Source organism: Phragmites australis, chromosome 10, assembly GCF_958298935.1.
Source record: "Phragmites australis chromosome 10, lpPhrAust1.1, whole genome shotgun sequence".
NCBI classification, from domain to species: domain Eukaryota; kingdom Viridiplantae; phylum Streptophyta; class Magnoliopsida; order Poales; family Poaceae; genus Phragmites; species Phragmites australis.
This window is the reverse complement of record NC_084930.1, coordinates 3,202,951-3,221,121: the sequence shown is the minus strand read 5'-3', so window position 1 is coordinate 3,221,121 and position 18,171 is coordinate 3,202,951. Positions and strand designations below refer to the sequence as shown.

The window sequence follows — 18,171 nt, the reverse complement described above, 5'->3', positions numbered from 1 at the left end:
TATGTATCCTCATGTAATTACCATCTAGTTAACAAATGCATTTTTGGTATTTTTGGGCCGTCTTAACTTTAAGATCTCCTGGTCAACAAAGGATGGCATGCCATAAATTCCCCTTTGCAATTTGTATGTTCCAAATGCGCGCTGAATGTTATCATTCAGTTGCAATCCTCTTATATTGTGCCACCTTCCAAGTTGGCATTTGGCAAAGCAATGTCTTTGGAGCAGGGATTTAAATTTTGGTGAAATTTCGGAGGGAACAAAATATTTCATTTTAGAATTTTCTTTTATTGATAGGTAGGATCTATAGACTAGATGACGAAAAATAATAGAAATTTCAATAAAATTTTGTGAATTTCAGTCTTTTCACTGGTGAATGAAAAAATTTGTAAAATGAAATTGAAATCCTCTGTTCACGAAAATGCAATATTTGAAGTGCCATATGATGGATTTTTCTCTCTTCCATTTTAATCCTCGCTTGGCAGGTGGGAGGAGAAATGACCCAAGGGATTAGGTTGATCATTTCCTCCCAAGTCCCACCCAATCCCCTCCCAGGTTGAGGGTTTAATCCCATGCTTGTCTGAAGCATTTGTGATGGTTTGGATTAGAATTGATTGCTTCCATGAGGTCATATATTTACCTAAATGAATATCTTATGAAGAAGAAAGATATATAAAAAACAAGTAAATAAAATCCAAAAGAAAAGGCCCAGGAAAATCGTAAACAACCAGAAAAATTCAGAGAAAATTAGAAAACAGCCCTAAATATAAAAAAATATCAGAAAAAACGAACATGCACGCTCATCCTTGAACAAATAACAAAACATGAAATACTTACATGACTCCAAGTAATGCATTTTGTTATTCCTAAAAGCAATGTGAATGACCAAAACATTTCAATCAGCTAAGAAGAGGTCTATGCATGGTCTAAACCTGATAGCAGAATTTCCCAAAAGCATTTTATGCACATGAATTTTCCAAAACCATTTTGTGCACATGTTACATAAAGTTGCAAACTAGTTTGCTCAGTGAAAGTGGCATGGTCTTAAAATCAACACTACTATATGTTAACTCTGCTTTCTTCTTTAAGTTGCAGAACCATCTTTAACAGCTTTTCAACTTAAATTTGTACCTGTTGCAAAAGCAAGTACAAATGAGTTAGTTTCGGTCAAGAGCATGAGAGATCAAAGACACACAAGCAGATAGAAAATCTGATGGCAGTGACCATTTAGATCGTACTATTACATTAAGCATACTCCATAGAAAACAAGTCATAAATCGTTACCTCGCTTTCTACTCAGACTAGGAAACAAAGTCAGCAACAAGTCCGATTAGGAAAAGACTAAGGAACGCATGCCGTGGTTTGCAAGCACTGACCACATTTTGTTTATTCTGTTGGCAGTAGATCATGCCGCTTCCACCGACTTCGCTGCTTTGGCAGTTTGGCTACAAACACCAGAACAGCCCACGCATCAGACAATTTCTCTGCATTCCGAGAGAGAGTATAGTTGGATTTCTTTTTTCGTTCAATGAAAGAAGCTGAATCTTTACACGGTTGAGTTCTGCTACTTGCTAAACAATGTGTTACTGTAAAAGCTAACTTAGCTAAATGCTGCCTGTACGTTGTTAACAGAAAGGCCATGGTATTGCTGAGTCGCTAATGAAGTCAGAGATGTAACGCGTAAATTCTTTCAGATTCGTTATGAGGAAAAATTAAAGATTAAGATGACGCCTCAGAGTGGTTACAGTGTGATCGCTCAAACATGTCAAACGTTTTGTTCTTGTGCTTCCATGTATGGTCCTTGGAAAACCTTCTAATGGTTTGTTTTCAGAGGATATCAAAGAGTAGGGGAGAATGTTACCAAGGGTAAACCTGATATGCACGAAGCAATTGATGTAAGTTTACCTCTGTCTCTGTATTTTCTTGCCATTCTTTGAGCTGTTCAGACTTCAGTGCTAAACCCCGAGGACAAACATGGCAGTGCTACACTGCAATTAAACCTGGCAAATATGGAGATCTTGCTAAACCAATGGAAGGATCTAATATATGGTATGTTTCCAAATTCAACTTTCCATCTCTGTTCTTTGTTCTCCAGGTACATCTTTGGGCACCACATATGTTTGCATGATTGCATCTCTTGAAAAACATGGTCAGTTCTGGCTTGTTTTTGTGCATTAAAACTGGAAAAAATATTTTATATGAAATAGGTGTACATACATCTGTACAGTGAACTAAGTGCAAAGATGCCGTGATAATTAATAATTTCTTTAGCATTGTCGCACTACCTTTCATTTGTCAACGAATTTCTTCACCATTCATCAGATAGAGTAGTGAAACAATAACATTATAAAGAGATGATTTTCTTCCTCTAAGCGTCCATTCAGTTTGTGTTGTTTCTTCCATAGAAACTAATCATTTACCTTTCATACAGGCCTGAATACCCATCAAATTTTGAAGTACTGCTGGAAAATTATATCGACCATTGCAGACGTCCACTTCCAGACCTACATTAAACGTTCTTTTTTGCTCATGGCTAGTAGTTTTTATTATGCCATTTTTCATTGCAGATCTTTCAAGAAAGATCATGCGAGGTATAGCCTTGGCATTGGGAGGGACAATTGATGCTTTTGAAGGGGAAACAGAAGGAGATCCTTTCTCGGTTTTAAGGTTGATTGGTTATCCGGTTGATATTCCAGAAGAGCAGCGCACTGCTACTGGATGGTAATCAATACAAGTCTGCAATTACTATTTTGCAGTATGTCCTGGAAATTATGCTTACTGGGTGTATGCATCTCACACTGCTTTTCTTTTTTTATTCCATGCTTTCGATGACAAATCCAGTGGAGCTCATACAGATTATGGTTAGTACATCTAATTGAGAAGTTTAACTGGAAGTAGATTTGCATGTGTGGAATTGTGGACTATGGTAACTCTTGCTTGGTGTAGACCATTATATTCTTGTTAACACTCCATATTACAATTACCTTGCTTCATGAGAAAATCACTTGCTTTCTTGATCTTTGGTGTTGTCTTTGACGATTGGTGGTCCCTGTTTTTTTTCCCAAGAATACACAGGAGAGCTGCGTATCGTTGTATTAAGAAGAAGAAAGTATATATGACTGTTACAACGTGAGGAACCGAGCACTCACCAAATCCTAGTGTTTACATTAGAGGACTATACTAAGAAACATCACAACAGAGAGGCTAAGCGAGACAGCTAGGACTGCACAATTGCCCTCTGTCTTAAAGCAGCTAGGTCCTTGGCTCCCGCTAGCATCCAAAGCTTAGCATCAACCTTGATCGCGGTGACAAGCTGCGCTACTGTGCTTGTCTTCCTGTTGAACACCCGAGCGTTTCGCTCTTTCCAAATTCGCCACGCCACCAGCATAACCATGAAATCAATTCCCTTCTTGTGCGGCATCAGGCAACCTGAGCGTAGGTGTTACCACCAATCGAAAGTGGGGTGATGTTGTGATGGCACGCACTACAACTCTAGCCATCCCAGCGCATCCCACCATATTTGCTTAGCAAAGCTACAACCGACGATTAGGTGATCCGCTGTTTCCTATTCCTGGTCACAGAGGACACATTATTGGTGGGTCGGAAAGCCATGTCATTGACGTCGGTCAGCAGTTCAAAGACATCATTGTAGAAGAAGTCATGCAAAGAACTTGATCCGCATAGGAACCCAAGCGTTCCACACATGTCTGGCCCCCTCAAAACGAATTGCTCCTTGGAAGAGCATGTGGTAGACCTAGCGCGTTGTGTATTTCTGAGACTCGCTCCAGCGCCACACGACCCTATCCTCCACACCTAGCTGCAGGTGGACTTCATGAATCTGATACCAGATGTCAATGTATTCGGCGATGGTGCGCACTATCAGACCACCGCCGATTTCCTACTTGTTCACTAGGGCTTGTTTTACTATCTGTGTTTTGGTTGGGTGTGTCCTGACCAGTCGGCAAAGATTGGGCGCTAACGAAAGCAGTGACTCGATCCAACCATCGATCACTCCAGAAGAGGGCCAAATTACCATCGCCCACATTCACTTTGATTGAGGTAGAGAACATAGCTTGGACTGTATTATCAATGACAAGGTCTAGATCGCGCCATGGCCTCACGACGTCAGTGCCCTGCAGCCACATCCAACGAAGGCGCAGACTTAGCCTACGAGCCATAGGTCCAACAGACCAAAACCACAATACTCGATCAATCGTCATACCTTGGCCTAAGTGACGTTGCACTGCCCATCGGTGGCCTTTTCCTTCCTAGTCCACAAGAACCCATGTTACGTCTTGTTAATCTCCCGGATTACCCAAGCAGGCACTATGATGGAGATTAAAGTGTGAATGGGAATGGAAGACATCATCGTCTTGACTCAGGTCAATCGTTTAGCCTTGTTCATTAGAGACACATGCCATGTGGGAAGGCAATTGATGACCTTATCCACTAGAGGCTGCAAATGAGACTTTTGGAGGCGATCGGTGGAAAGCGGAAGCTCGAGGTATTTAATTGGGAATTCCGATACTTGGCAAGGAAAGATGGATTGCACCAGCTGCACCTCCTGCTCCTTGCAACAGATTGGCGCCACAAGGCACTTCTAAAGGTTGGTGCATAGATCTGCCGCATCACCGAAAAGAGAGAGGATCTCGCAAGTAGCAATGAGGTCCTGCTCGGTCGGTGATGTGAAGAGCACCACATCATCAGCATAGAGAGAGAATTGGTGCCTGATCGAAGGGTGACCGAGGGGCGCTAGTAGACCTCGAGAATTTGCCAACTTGAATAGACGGTGAAGGACGTCCATGACAATGATGAATATCATCAGCGACAGTGGATCACCTTGGCGTAAGTCGTGTGCGTGGTTGATGGGCTCTCCTGGTACGTTGTGGAGCAAAACCCGTGTGGTGGAGGTCAAGAGCAAAAGCGAGATCCAGTCACGCTAGCGACAACCAAACCCCATGGTCCGTAAGAGCTGCAGGAGAAAAGGCCAAGACTCGGTGTCGAAGGCTTTGGCAATGTCGAGCTTCAATAACAAGGACGACTTCTTCTTCTGTTTCAACAGCTTTGCATCTTGTTCGACGAACTTGAAGTTATCGTGTATGGACCGCCCTTTAACGAACGCGCTCCGATTCACATCCACCATGGCCTCCATCTCCGGTGCCAGCCGAGTGGCGAGCATCTTGGCGAATAATTTGGCAAAACTATGAATAAGGCTGATCGGCCTATAATCACTCGCAGCCTTTGGATCCGTCTTCTTGGGTAGTAGAGTAACGAGGGCACCGTTGAGGTAATGAAAGCCAGCCCTCCTCGTAGAGAAGAAGGTGTTGACGACTGCCATGATGCCAACCTTGATTATAGGCCAAGCCGAGCGGTAGAACTCGTCTGTGAATCCGTCTGGCCTCGGCACCTTGTCGGCAGGCAAGGACTTGATGATGTTCCATAGCTCGTCCTCTGTGAACGGCTGCTCGAGATGTGAGAGATCCCGATGCTGCACTCCGAGCGATTCTAGGTCAATGGAGTATTGCCTGGCGACCTCTGATCCTAGAATATCGGAGAAATAGTCGTGCAACACTTGGGCTTTATCTTCCTAGTTGAACGTTGTAGTAGAGCCTAACTACAAGCTCGCAATGTGATTTTTCTTCTAACGATAGCTAGCATGCAGATGGAACAGCTTCGTGTTTGCATCTCCCTCGTGAAGCCAAGTGATGCGCGACCGCAACCTTGCAATGGTGCGTTCGAGGGAGGCGAGACCCAAGCACTTTTGCTTAATCTCTTTACGGAGTTGAGATCCCTCCGGCGACAGAGCGTGTACTTCTTATGCCCGATTCAGCAGCAACACCACTTCTCGAGCTACCAGGAGCTGCATCTTCTTGATTTGGCCAACTCTGCGTTGGCTTCAGCTTTGCAACTCTTTGGCCGTGTTCCGGAGAAGCGTGTCGAGGCGCCGGAAAGGATCGAACAATCGAGGAGGGACAGGACCAACCTCGCCGCGCTGGATTCGCATGGTGCTACAGTAACGCACAGTTGGTATTTCCTCGTCCGTCAGATCGCGGATGAACAGTCCGGATTTTAGCGCTACAGTACCATTTCAACAGTATTTTCGTAACTGTAGCTACTGCATTGCTTTTTGCTACAGTATAAACTGTATTCCACTGTTTGCACACTCACGATTTACTGTAGCACCTCTGAATGCGGCCGCGCTGCTGTGGCATAGTCCGGCAGCTTGAGCCAAAAAAAAAAAAGTCGAAATGGAAACGGCGCTTGGCATGAAACACCGCGTAGCACCCGTACCTGCTCTTTTGTGCTACGGGGTCGCCGCCGCGATCATGGTGCCCTCGTCCCGGGAGGCCGGGACCCGTAGCACGCCGACGCTGCACCAACGCACGCACCCGACCCCGTCAGGTTCGCAAAAACAACGTGATGCCTGCAGAAAAACACGACGCGCGCGCACGAGCAAATCGACCAAAATTCGCTCATGCATGCACGTAGATAGAGAGGGCTAGGGCGACGCACGAGTGTGGACGGTGGAGTAGGTGGCGGTGCCCTGGTCGGCGAGCGACGCCGACACGAGGCCGAGCAGGTCGGCGACGAGGAGAACGGCAGCAGCCTTGGCCATGGCCGGGAGATTGATGCTATATAGCTCTTCTTTTCCTTGTTGAGGAGATCGAATCGATGCTGTAGGTCTTGCTGCACAAGTGTCGAAGCTGCGTGGTGAATTTATACGAGGGCTGGTGCGTGCACGGGAGTGGGCAATCGTGCCTGTAAATGAGATTGGCCTGTTGTAGATTGAATTTTAAATGAGATTGGTTCGGCCAGATAGAGATACACTTGTTGTATTATTCAAATTATTGTATAGTATCTTGGAGATAGATTATGTCTCTATTTCGAACCAATCTCGGCTGCCTTTGTATGCGCCGGGGGCTGTTCCCTGCGTATATAAACATTTAGTATGTGTTTGGTTGGGAGTCGAGGGCTATCACTACTTTTAGGGATGGAATGATTCTTTTTTTTTTGTTGGACGGATATGATGTGTCTCTTTTTTTTTCAGAGGATAAATTGGAATGGGATGATCATTTTTTGTTTGATTGGAGGAATGGGGATGGACAAGCTGGATGTGTCACCTCTTTGTAGAATTGGTGAGTTTAGATATGATCACCTCTCTCTGCATATGCGCAGCACACATGAAACATTAATATTTCTCATGTAATTTAGGATTTTCAATAATTTTAGAAATCAGTACATTAGTTTAGATGAATACTCGTGAATTTTTTTCTAATTTTTGGAAATTAAATTTATGCCCTAACAATTCAAGCTAAGTACAAAAGTAGTCAAATTTGGAGAATTTTCATTTAAAATTTATAAGAGATTTGTAGTTGGAACTAGTTAAAATGAGTTCTCTGTTATTTATTCTACGAGCACAAAAATCAGTGTGATATTAGTAGATTCAGAAGTTCACCTTTTGAATTTATAAAAAGAGGGAAGAATGAGTGGATTTTTGAAGCAATTTAGCCAACTAAAGGACCGGTCCAGACTCGGAATCTGCTATAGCTGGTCAATTTTATAAGAGTACAGATAAAGATCAGTAAAAAAATTCAACAGATTTGCCATATATTTTTAGAGGTAAAGGAGAAGATGGACTTCTGCAGCATGGGCAGTGACTATATACACAATAGTCAAGTCAATATAGTCGAAAATTACGAACAAAGTAGATCACGAGCATATCAACATACATACAGTACGTGCCATGAGAATGATTCCATGAAGCAACCCCGGCTTCAATACCAGATCTGCTGCCGAATTTCGGGCGGCCGGATGACCTGCTGCTGTGCTAAATCCTCAGCTCAGCAAGTTTTCTGTATCTTTTGGTTGGCAAAATTAGATCAGAAGAGATACGTGGTATTCAATACTGGTAGCGCACATTTATGAACATGCAGGACTGGATTCGTGTGCCACAGCAAGAGCTGATATAGCTAGAGGCCCAAAGTAACCCATAAGCTGATTAAATAATGGGCAAATTAAGGATGTTTTCATAGTCTACTGCTGTCACAAGGTTCACTGATATCACTAATTATAGAATAGAGAGGGATACCGGTACCTAGACTGATAAAAAATCATTATTATCCAGTGACAGCATCCATACAATGTTAGATCCGCCCCAACATGCGCATAACTCTAGAAAGCGTGTGCGTAACTCTAGAAGGTTTTTTTTGAAGAGTGTGACTGCGGAAGCTGAACTCATATCAAACAGCTCTGTCATGGAATATTTTTTTCTAAACGGCGCTTCCCAACTTACCCGGGAGAGAGTAGGGATGCAGGATGAGGGCTCGATACCACCGGGCTCCATACCGGTCCGTACGTCATGGAATATTGGAGCGTGATTGCTTCCAAGTCAATAATGGGCTAAGTAAGGATGTTTTCTTAGTCTACTGCTGTCACTAATTATAGAATAGAGAGGGGTACCGATACTTAGACTGACAAAAAATCATTATTGTCCAGTGACAGCATCCATACAATGTTGGATCCGCCCCATCTCGCGCATGACTCTAGAAGGTTTTTTTGAACTCAGAAGCTGAACTCATGTCAACTGATCAGCTCCGTCATGGAATATTGGAGCGTGATTGCTTCCAAGTAGGCGGCCAAACACGAATGGCGTTCGTGGAAGTCTGCGAGTCCAGCCATATCAAGTCCACCCGTGTCCACAGTTGTGGTCAGCATTGGCCATATGACCACCAATTTGCTTCAGCCGAACAGGTGAAGTAATCCCAGTGCATTCGGCATACGGAATAGGTGAAGTACCGAGCCACGATCATCTTACTGGTCCGGTTCGGGAGCCTCGAAACATTCAGATGCCATTGTTCAAATAAAGATTCAGATGTCAATCTTCTGCCGGGATCGACGGCGGACGCTTCGGCCGTTTGAACAAATGCGACTGGTATCTTTAGCCTACGTTGCAACTTTTGGAGAAGAATAATCTTCTCTGGAGTTAAAAGACTCCCGTGTTCCAAACCCTGCCACAGTTCTCTTGTACTTCCGCAGCAGATGCTGACCGAACATAGCTCCTGCAAGCAAGAGGCGATTAGACTTCCCTGTTCTCACACGGGTACGGGTATAGCAGCTGGATTCTTATTAACGAACTGGCCAAACAAGCCTTGCTCCTACGCCTTATCATAACAGGGCGTCCAGCACTGTTTTGACTTTCAACTCGATATGAAGGCAAATTTCTTTACATGGTGGTGATAAGAGTACAGCCTACAAAAATTAGTAAGAACCCCTCACCTAAATTCCAATGGTACCACACAAACAAGGTAAGAAAGGAACTGTTGTTGTACATGCTATCTACAAGGGAACAGTATTTGCTACATAGTTTGAGGAAGAGCCGTTCAACTTCGTTGAGAGATAGTTTCTTAGGCCCTCAACAAGTTGTCGGATGTCATCTACCAAAGACCATGTCGGGGCGTTCAAGGCTCGTATCGAGTTCAAGCACACTAGAAGGGTTCCTCCTTCATGAAGAAGTACCTGAAATTCAGACCAAATTTAGAAACAACAATAAAAAATACAAAAAAATGAATCATATACCGTGGAGCTTCAGAGGGCAAGCACAGGTGACTTGCAAGTAACCCCAAGCTCCATGTTTTACATCTCATTAGGTAAATAGTTCCTACGAATCATCTTTAGCCATATACTAGACCTGATGAGTCACGCGACTCTTAATTTGAGTTGTATCATCTCTATTGCAAAACTCCCTTGAGTTGGAGACTTGGAGCGAGTAGATGAGCAGATTTGGAAGAACTAAACCCACTGACACCAACTGGCGGTCTACTCACACTAAACACATATGATAGATCATATTGAAATTGCGCTATGACCATAATGTTGAATCAGGACCGGTAAACATGATGTGCAGAAGTTTACCACTATTTCATTGTGCCCATAATAATGAATCAGGTACAGTAAACATGTAGCTATTGTGCAGAAGTTTATCACAAAAACTTGAAAATCAAGGGATTTAAACATATATGGCTGACAAATGCAGGCTAATTCCTTCAAAATCTGGTTATCTGATTTCCATTATTCAACTCAATCTATCAATTAATCTGCAGAGGTAGCTTTACTGGCTTGCTTCACATGATAACAACAATAGTGGTGGCACTTATCCAGTAAAAGCAAAGTAGCACCGTCGATACGAAATTGCCTTTTTTTGTGAGGATAGAGACAACGCATTCAATCTACACGAATAGCCCACCAATAGGTGCGAACTGAAATCTTGTCATCGGGAAGAAAGTCAAGAGCCACACTGTTGGGCTATCAATGTCTAGCTGCAAGATTGCATTTATTCCAGCTCTACAGTTTAATTCATAATATGCCACAGAGAACTGTTAGGGCTCAGGTCACTCGACCAATTGTCAAATTTTCTAGCTATACTAGCATAGGTGCATCACCAAGTCATGACAAGGAACTTACCGTCAACCAAAGAGGAAGAAATCCCAGGACAGAAGGAAGTGCAGCAAAAACGATACAAGTTAAGGCCAGAGCTACACTTTGCTTGACCTGTACGAATGAACCTCAAAGTGTAAGATATGGTAACAATGCATCTAAAGCTGAAGTGTGACACAGAAGCACTTGAAACGAACAAAAGACTATACCAATGAAGTTGTTTGGCGAGCCTTAGCAATGCAGAATGGCACCCCACAGATATTATCCTGCAACAACAGAACATCTGCAACAGCCACTGCTGTTGCACTGGCACGTTGGGCTAGAACGATTCCGACTGTTGCAGCTGCAAGAGCTGGCGCATCATTTATACCATCACCGACCATTATTAAACCTCCACCTAGAAACCAATACAAACATACATAATGAATAATCTCCAGGGGAAAGGAACTCCCCCTCCAACAACGAAAAAAGTGAATACAATAAATAGTAATCATACAGCTTCAAGAGCAAGTTTCAATGATGCACATTAGAGTAATAAAAGCATAGATTTTTTTTTCTCGAACCAGCAGGAGAGATGTCTGTCATTATATTACGAAGGAATAAAGATCAGTGTACAAACAGCGCCAAAATAGATGCAACAAAAATAAGGTCCGACGCAACAAAAAAAAAACATAGAATGTTCCAAATAAACAACTTAGCTGTATAGGAGGAATGTTTAGTTATGGACAAAAGGTATGATGTTTTAGCTGCTATGTTATAGTTTCAATTGCAAAAATAACCCAGTCATGCGGTTGAGCTGATAGCATCGAAGGAGGTGAAAATTAAGAAACAACTATCGAGATTATTAGATCAAGTCATGTGGTGTGGAAGGAGGTAAAAGATAAGTAGAAAGCAACCATTGTTATTAAGTGACGGGGTTTAATCTAGATGAGCGAATAATTAGATAATATATGTAAATTTAAAATCCTGATATAATCATATAGTTCATATTTGATATGCATATCACACTGAAGTACCTCCCTCCCTTGAAACTGCTTTTACTTTATTCAACTTGTCCTCTGGCTTTAAAGAGTAGTGAACTTCGTCAATACAGACAGCTTTAGCAACTCTCAGGGCACTTGATTCATGATCTCCAGTAAGCATCATGATGCGAAGTTTAGCCTTTTCTCGTAAGGTAGATATAACTTCACAAACACCAGACCGCGGTTCATCCTCAAAGTGGAAAAGGGTTACCTGAAAAATGTTCAATCAGCTGATAAATAATACACTGGAAACTAGTTCTTAGAAAACCTAAGGCTCATATGGTGATAATAGATTCAAATGTATGTACTATTTGCCAACTGCAGAAGAAATTGGCAGAACCATGAGAGGAAGTGCAACTTGATAAATACCCTGGTGGAGTTTTCTTTCTGATAAGGCTGAACAAGGTACAGACATATTTTGACTTTGCAATGCAAGCTAAGGTCAGCCTCACTTAAGGAAGATCAAGCTCAAAGGTTCTAATTAGAACTCTATAAGGCTATAGTGTCCAAACCAGTCCAAATCAAGCATCAGATTCAGATATTTGGGTTATAAGAGAGCAAAAGACCTGACCAAGTTTCAGAACAGACAGACCAATAGGCCATGCCAGATGGACCAAACGCCAGATGGCCATTTCGGTGGTGTTTGTGGTTCCTGACTTGTGCGATGGATAGATGGGACTGTTGTACAGTACGTCACTTAATCCATGAAAGGCCGGAACAAAAATACATTGTCCAATACGTTTTACATAAACAAAATCCCATTTACATTTTACATAGAAAAATTGTCCATCTCCACCTTGCTTCCAACTGCATTAGTTGAATTAATTACAATTGGCTTTTGCATAAAGTGGATCTTGGAAGGGTGTATTATTTAACAGTATGTCTATCCCTGTTCCATGCACCAAACAGGCGTTCAAACTTGAGTACAACAGTACGGCACTACATTGTTATGGTCTGCGGGCTATAGGCCTAGAAACCTTCCCGTGGTACTGTGAAAATAGGGGTGGGAGAGAGAGAAACGTTTTGTGCTTTACCTTTTTATCAACAGATAGAGCAGCCTGGACAAATTCGGGTCCATATGCAGAACTTTTTGCAGCTTCTTTTATTTGCTCAGATTCACCACTAGATCTGTACAGCGAAGAAATATATTCCACAGAACCAATAGATGCCTTAGCTAGCTCATTTTCGTTGTTTTTTGCCTGTAATGCAAATGCATGAGGTGTCAAGCTAACATCTAAAGGTCTGACTCTTCCCGTTACTTCATACTGATCAAACAACACAAAATACTCATTCTAGTTGTTAATAAGCACACCCCCACTGCGTTACGAAAAGGTAGGGCCTAGGTCTGTGTCAAATGTGGACAATATATGAACTACTTGATAACAACTATAACCATTGGATGAAATATGTGTGGCCTTCAGCATATACTAAAGACCAACAGCATTTTTCAGTAAAACACCTGAATCATATCTAACAAAAGGTAAGCAAAACAACCGAAAATCCTTCTCTGATATATCTAACAAATTCAAGACGATTTGCTGGTAGAAAAATATTACTTCCTCAGATCCTTTCTACTTGTTGTTTTGGACATCGACACTGTTTCCAATACATGTCTATGACCACTACTTTTCTAAGCATTTGTTATTAAAAGTTATTCAAAACATAACCATTTGAGCATATTTTTCATGTCAAATTTACTAATATCATTTTCATGAGACAAACCTTAATACTTTCATGTATATTAGCGGTCAAGGTTTCTAAAGTTTGACTGCACACATTCTTAAACAATGTCTATTTGAAACCGGAGGGAGTATCTAATTTCCACGTACCTTTATACCACTCAAAGTAGCAGCAACTCCCATACCAGGTAAGCATTCAAAACTTTCTACAGCAACCATTGGGAGCTCCTTTCCAACAGAGTGATCTAAAACAGCCCTGTGAATTGTGCAAACTGTATTTCAATTGTCTGCCATAGATTATTCTACAAAAATTAAGTACACACAAGAGAAAATGAATAATAGAATTTATACATTGAAGGCCTCAATTCATGCTTAAAATAGTAGAAAAGAAGACATGAAATTCCATACCAAGGTAAAGGGCAAGAGTTCTTTTTAGCTTCAGAGCTGAATAGGCACACATAAGCTCATAGTGCAATTCATGTCAACTACGACCCATGCTGATCCATTACAAGACAGCCACTAGTGCCTTATGGAAATGTGTGAAATAGAAATTCAAGCATCAAATGCAAACACAATGAGCCAACTGATGCAGCTACTAAATAAGCAAACCCAAATCTTTGGAAGGCCTAACGTCTTTCCTGTAATGAGGAAAAGATAGGAAAACCAGTGTATAAGAACACCACCCTAGTTACGAACGATGAATAATGCAAAACTGTAAAAACCTTGCTTTTAGGGTGAGTAAGGGTTTCCTTGCTTGAGGGAGAGCCAAATCGGCTCTCCTCCACTAGTAAGGATTTCCATGTCCTCTAACAAGGCTAGAGGAAAGAACCACATGTCACTATGCTAGTAAACTCAGTGTCATCATCTGGAGCAAACCAAAAAAGGAACCGGATATCAAACATCTTTTTACAGTGTAATAATAGATAACAGACGAACATTGGTTAATTACCATGCAGAATGGATTACTGTAGTCAACTTAGAACCAGAAATGGTTGTTTACTGTAGCGTCTGCTGATACATTGTAAGTACAAATGGGCTAGCAGCTTTGTTCTTTGACCAAGCACTGCCCAGTGAATATTCTGGTGAACAGTCTTCTCTTGGGTTTGACTATAATAAACTTAGCACTGATATAGTATAAATCAATACACTTGGCCCAAGGGATTTAGATCAAGCCATGCCTAGCGAGCCCAAGGGTTGGACGGGTCTAGTTTATGAGAGTGCATGAAAATAATAAAACAAATAAACAGGCTTTGGGAATGTAATCAAATTCACTACCTTCCAATAGGATGGGTTGTTCCTTTCTCCATAGCTGCAGCAACAGCTAGAGCTTCACTTTCACAGTTTGGAATGCAGCAAGAAGGATCACTAAGACCATTTGTGACACCCAAATGCCCATGAATGGGCTCGATTGCTTTGCACCTAAGCTTCCCAGTTGTTAATGTGCCTGTCTTGTCAAAAGCAATAGACTGACAAGCAGCAAGAGCATCTAAGACATGACCACCTTTCAACAAAATTCCCTACAGAAGACCAAAAGAAAAGGTTGATCGGTTCACTATACCAGAAGAAATTTGGAGCAGATCATCTGAGGAATAGGTGATGGTATGTGAAAGAAAGTAAAACTGCTATGCTATGGTGCTATCTCCCATTAATTCCAGGAGGAACTCCATAGGTGCAGTAGCAGTACTAGTCATTTCGAACAAAGGATTCATATTAATATACAGTGGTCTCTACCAACACTTGTGTGTAATACAATTAAAATGCTATATGCTTTCATGAAAATCAGAAGCTAAGAAAGCGTTGTATCACACTGAATGAAGAGCTCGAACAACTGAAACATTCAAACAGTACCTTACTAGCAAGAGAACTGATTGCAGTTGCATATGCTAATGGAGCTACGGCCAATGCACAGGGAGATGCAGCCACCATAAGTCCTAATCCACGGTAAATTGAACCCCTACAAACTAAAGAAAATGTCAGAGCATATAAATTTAAATCCTAGAGCTAAGTGCATCAAATCAATATAAATTGGCAAATCAAAATCATCAGTGCTCAGTTTTCCAAAGCATATTGCATATTTGCATGTACAACTATCACAGAAGTACCTAATATGTTATATTTGTCAAAGGACCAATACAGCAGTGTGACAATAGAGGATTACCAGAGTTACCAAAAAAGGGCCACTTAAAGAGGAACGGTCCCAACAGTGCAACAACCAAAGACAGGGCCACAACAACTCTGCTATAGTGCTCTCCAAACTCATCAAGCCATCTTTGCAACTTTGGCTTGTTTAGCTGGCCTTCTGCAGTCAACTGGACAATTCTGTTGACTGTTGAGTCCTCCCATGACTTTGTCACCTAGAACAAAGGTAGTGAACAAATGCACAAATAATTATCTTGCAAGCTGGCAAGGCAACACTCTGGAAGAGAAAGCAAACATAATGTACTTGCGAAAAGCATAGTAGATTTGTTGCTAGTAACTACTAACCATTAAAATTAAAGCTTTGTCCAATCTATAAAGTTAACTAGGTTTCCTTCTCTTCATCAAAGAAAGTTGAAACAGGCCTCTTCATTGAAGGAAAAAAGGCAAACCTTTACAATCATCATTCCCTCCAAGTTTCTGGCACCACCCGGTATGGCATCCCCCACCGTCCTTTCTAGAGGTTTCGTTTCACCAGTTAGGTGTTCAATTGTGACAGTTGATGAACCTTGGTAGACTTCTCCATCAACAGGCACAGCCTAATGAACAAAAGAACTGCACCAAAATGAGATAAATTTCGAAACATCTAGAAGAAGAATAGCATCAACATGAAGGTAAAAAAAAAGATAAGATGGACCAATGCTCAGTTAGAAACAACAAGTGAGAATGAATGAAGAAGCTTTGAAATGGAAACAAAACTAGGAGATACAAGAACTGAATATCTATACAAAATATAACATACCTCGCCAGCTCTGACCAAAATATGAGAACCCACTTCAAGATCATGCACAGGAACTTTGGTGTAACTTAAACTTGAGAACTGTACTGATTCTTCTCCACTTGTTTCTAACAACAGTGCAAATTCCGGATGATTTTCCTTCAGTTCCCTCACATCAATCATTGACTTACTTGTAAAGTACTCTTCGGCTGTAAGAAATAAGAACAGAAAGCTTTTAATAACTACCCAACAGGAGCTAACACATGGGATTTTCAGAGGTTATCAAAGAAATGTACCGATATGAGCCAAGTTAAACATTGCAAGAAGCAGGCCACCCTCCAATGAGTTTCCCATAAATATAGAAGCAAATGCTGCAAGAGCCATGAGGACATGGATATTTATTCTTCCATCAGCAATATTTACAAGAGCATCAAGCGCTGCAGACACCTAGAAAATAAGAAAGAAATGTCAAACAAGTATGCCGTTGGCAAGCAACCTCAAAACAATAAATTCTTCCTATTCTTACTTGCTACAGAGCAAAGCATAGTTTCATGTTCAATGAATTTCATTTTATATTGATGCAGTTGTCATCACAGCTGCCGAGAATCTTTAATTGAAACCTCAACCTCACCACTGATTAATTTTAAGCTTGGACAGGAATCTTAAAGTTCTGTGATGTCACCCAAATAGCAGCTTCCCTCTGTGAACTTTTAGAGCAAAATTCCCAATGACACCCAATGTCATGAAAGCTTATGCCAAAAGTTTTTTTCGAATGATGAAATCCTTGGAGTGTGCTACTGTGCTTAGTTATCACTGAAACCCCAATCTCTTGCTCTAATTTACTTACCAATCAATCAGCATTGAAAATACTACGATATAGAAATGACACTACAAACACTAACTAGTTCCTCCGAAAGTGAAAACTCTGCGAACATATATTAGCGTAGCAACTTCAACTGCTCCTAGTTAGTGGCTACACTTGATACTGGGCTCGAAGGTCGAAAGTAACAAAGGAGCAGAGTCGGTATGCATTACCCCGACGAGAGGGAACGCGACGGCGACGAGGGCGGCCTGCAGGCGCCTGACCGAGTTGAGGGGCGCGACGTGCGGGCAGGCGGCGGCGATCAGGAGCAGTCCGAGGGAGATGCAGCAGACCTGGAGATGCTCCCTCAGCGCGTCGGCGACGTCGGCCCACCCGATCGCCCTCGCTACCCGCATGACCACCGCGCCCCCGGCTCCCCCGTGCCCGTGCCCGTGGTGGTCATGGCCGTGGTGTTGATGATGGTGGTGGTGGTGGTGGTGGCCGTGGCCGTGGCCGTGGCCGCCGTGGGCACGTGGGATGACGGGCAGGGAGCGGCGCGAGGCGAGTAAGAGCGGCGGTCTGGGGGTGAAGGTGAGGGGTTTGGGCAGGGAGCAGCGGCGGCGGAGGTGCGGGAAGGGCAGGGGCCTCGAGAGGCGGAGGAGGTGCGCGGACGGTGGCACCGGCGAGGAGACCGAGGCGGAGGCGATGAGGAATTGCATCGCGCGCCGCGGCGGCGGAGGCTGGGGGGTGGGGAGGGGAGGGAGATCGCGTCGGCGAGGCGGTTGCTGCCCTGGTGGTGGTGGACTGGTGGTGGTGAGCTGAGGAGGGGAGGACTGGTCCACCAGGCCACCACGGGTTGGACTTTTGCAGGCGGGCGTGTGGAGGACGGGAGGCCTGCGAGCCAGGCGATGGCGATGACGGCCGAGGGCGGGGGCCCGGCCGGGCTTCGCTCGTGTCGTCACCGTGTCACCGAGTCGCATCATCGTGCCGCGCATGATTTTGCTACCTATTCCGGCTTGATTTTGTAATTTGTACATCACTCCCTCCGATCCCAAAATTAATAATAAGTAGATTAAATTAAAGCATGAGAATTAAAATAATTTTTTTAACAATAGAATCCATTTCCACTGTCTCCTTTGGAGGCGGGGTTGAGCGAGACCGCTCCGTACGTGTTCGCTCTGTGCATACCTGTGCGAGTGCTCGGACTCAAATGCAGACTGACTCGTACGCTCGCGCCGTATGAGCGTCATCCTTGCCAACCGGTTAGCGCCCAGATATTGTGGAAATAAGTCCCACTATTAAAAAGAAGAATTAAAACGATGG

General features: G+C 42.9%; 2 protein-coding genes across 2 annotated transcripts; one reads left to right on the top strand and one right to left on the bottom strand.

Annotated features, from left to right (window-relative positions):
- The first annotated feature begins 1,511 nt into the window (after positions 1-1,511).
- Positions 1,512-2,991, top strand: LOC133883316 (2-oxoglutarate-dependent dioxygenase 33-like). Its single transcript, XM_062322603.1, has 5 exons — positions 1,512-1,892; positions 1,979-2,046; positions 2,429-2,487; positions 2,565-2,718; positions 2,839-2,991. The coding sequence occupies exons 1-5, from the start codon at positions 1,875-1,877 to the stop codon at positions 2,861-2,863; spliced, it is 324 nt and encodes a 107-aa protein (XP_062178587.1). The 5' UTR covers positions 1,512-1,874; the 3' UTR covers positions 2,864-2,991.
- Positions 2,992-9,159: 6,168 nt separating this feature from the next.
- LOC133931418 (probable cadmium/zinc-transporting ATPase HMA1, chloroplastic) lies at positions 9,160-17,859 on the bottom strand. The gene is made up of 13 exons (XM_062378291.1): positions 17,082-17,859; positions 16,343-16,493; positions 16,071-16,255; positions 15,721-15,867; positions 15,291-15,486; positions 14,981-15,093; positions 14,408-14,649; positions 13,283-13,388; positions 12,488-12,652; positions 11,448-11,664; positions 10,641-10,828; positions 10,459-10,545; positions 9,160-9,513 (listed from the first exon to the last, which is right to left on the bottom strand). The coding sequence occupies exons 1-13, from the start codon at positions 17,841-17,843 to the stop codon at positions 9,334-9,336; spliced, it is 2,739 nt and encodes a 912-aa protein (XP_062234275.1). The 5' UTR covers positions 17,844-17,859; the 3' UTR covers positions 9,160-9,333.
- Between the last annotated feature and the right edge of the window lie 312 nt (positions 17,860-18,171).

Coding starts and splice junctions, on each gene's coding strand:
- LOC133883316 (XM_062322603.1), top strand. Junction 2,047..2,428: donor ATGGAAGGATCTAATATATG/GTATGTTTCCAA, acceptor CCTTTCATACAG/GCCTGAATACCCATCAAATT. Junction 2,488..2,564: donor TTATATCGACCATTGCAGAC/GTCCACTTCCAG, acceptor TTTTCATTGCAG/ATCTTTCAAGAAAGATCATG.
- LOC133931418 (XM_062378291.1), bottom strand. CDS start 17,843: ATGCGCGGCACGATGATGCGACTCGGTGACACGGTGACGACACGAGCG. Junction 16,494..17,081: donor TCGCGTTCCCTCTCGTCGGG/GTAATGCATACC, acceptor CTTATTTTCTAG/GTGTCTGCAGCGCTTGATGC. Junction 9,514..10,458: donor TTCTTCCTCTTTGGTTGACG/GTAAGTTCCTTG, acceptor TCTGAATTTCAG/GTACTTCTTCATGAAGGAGG.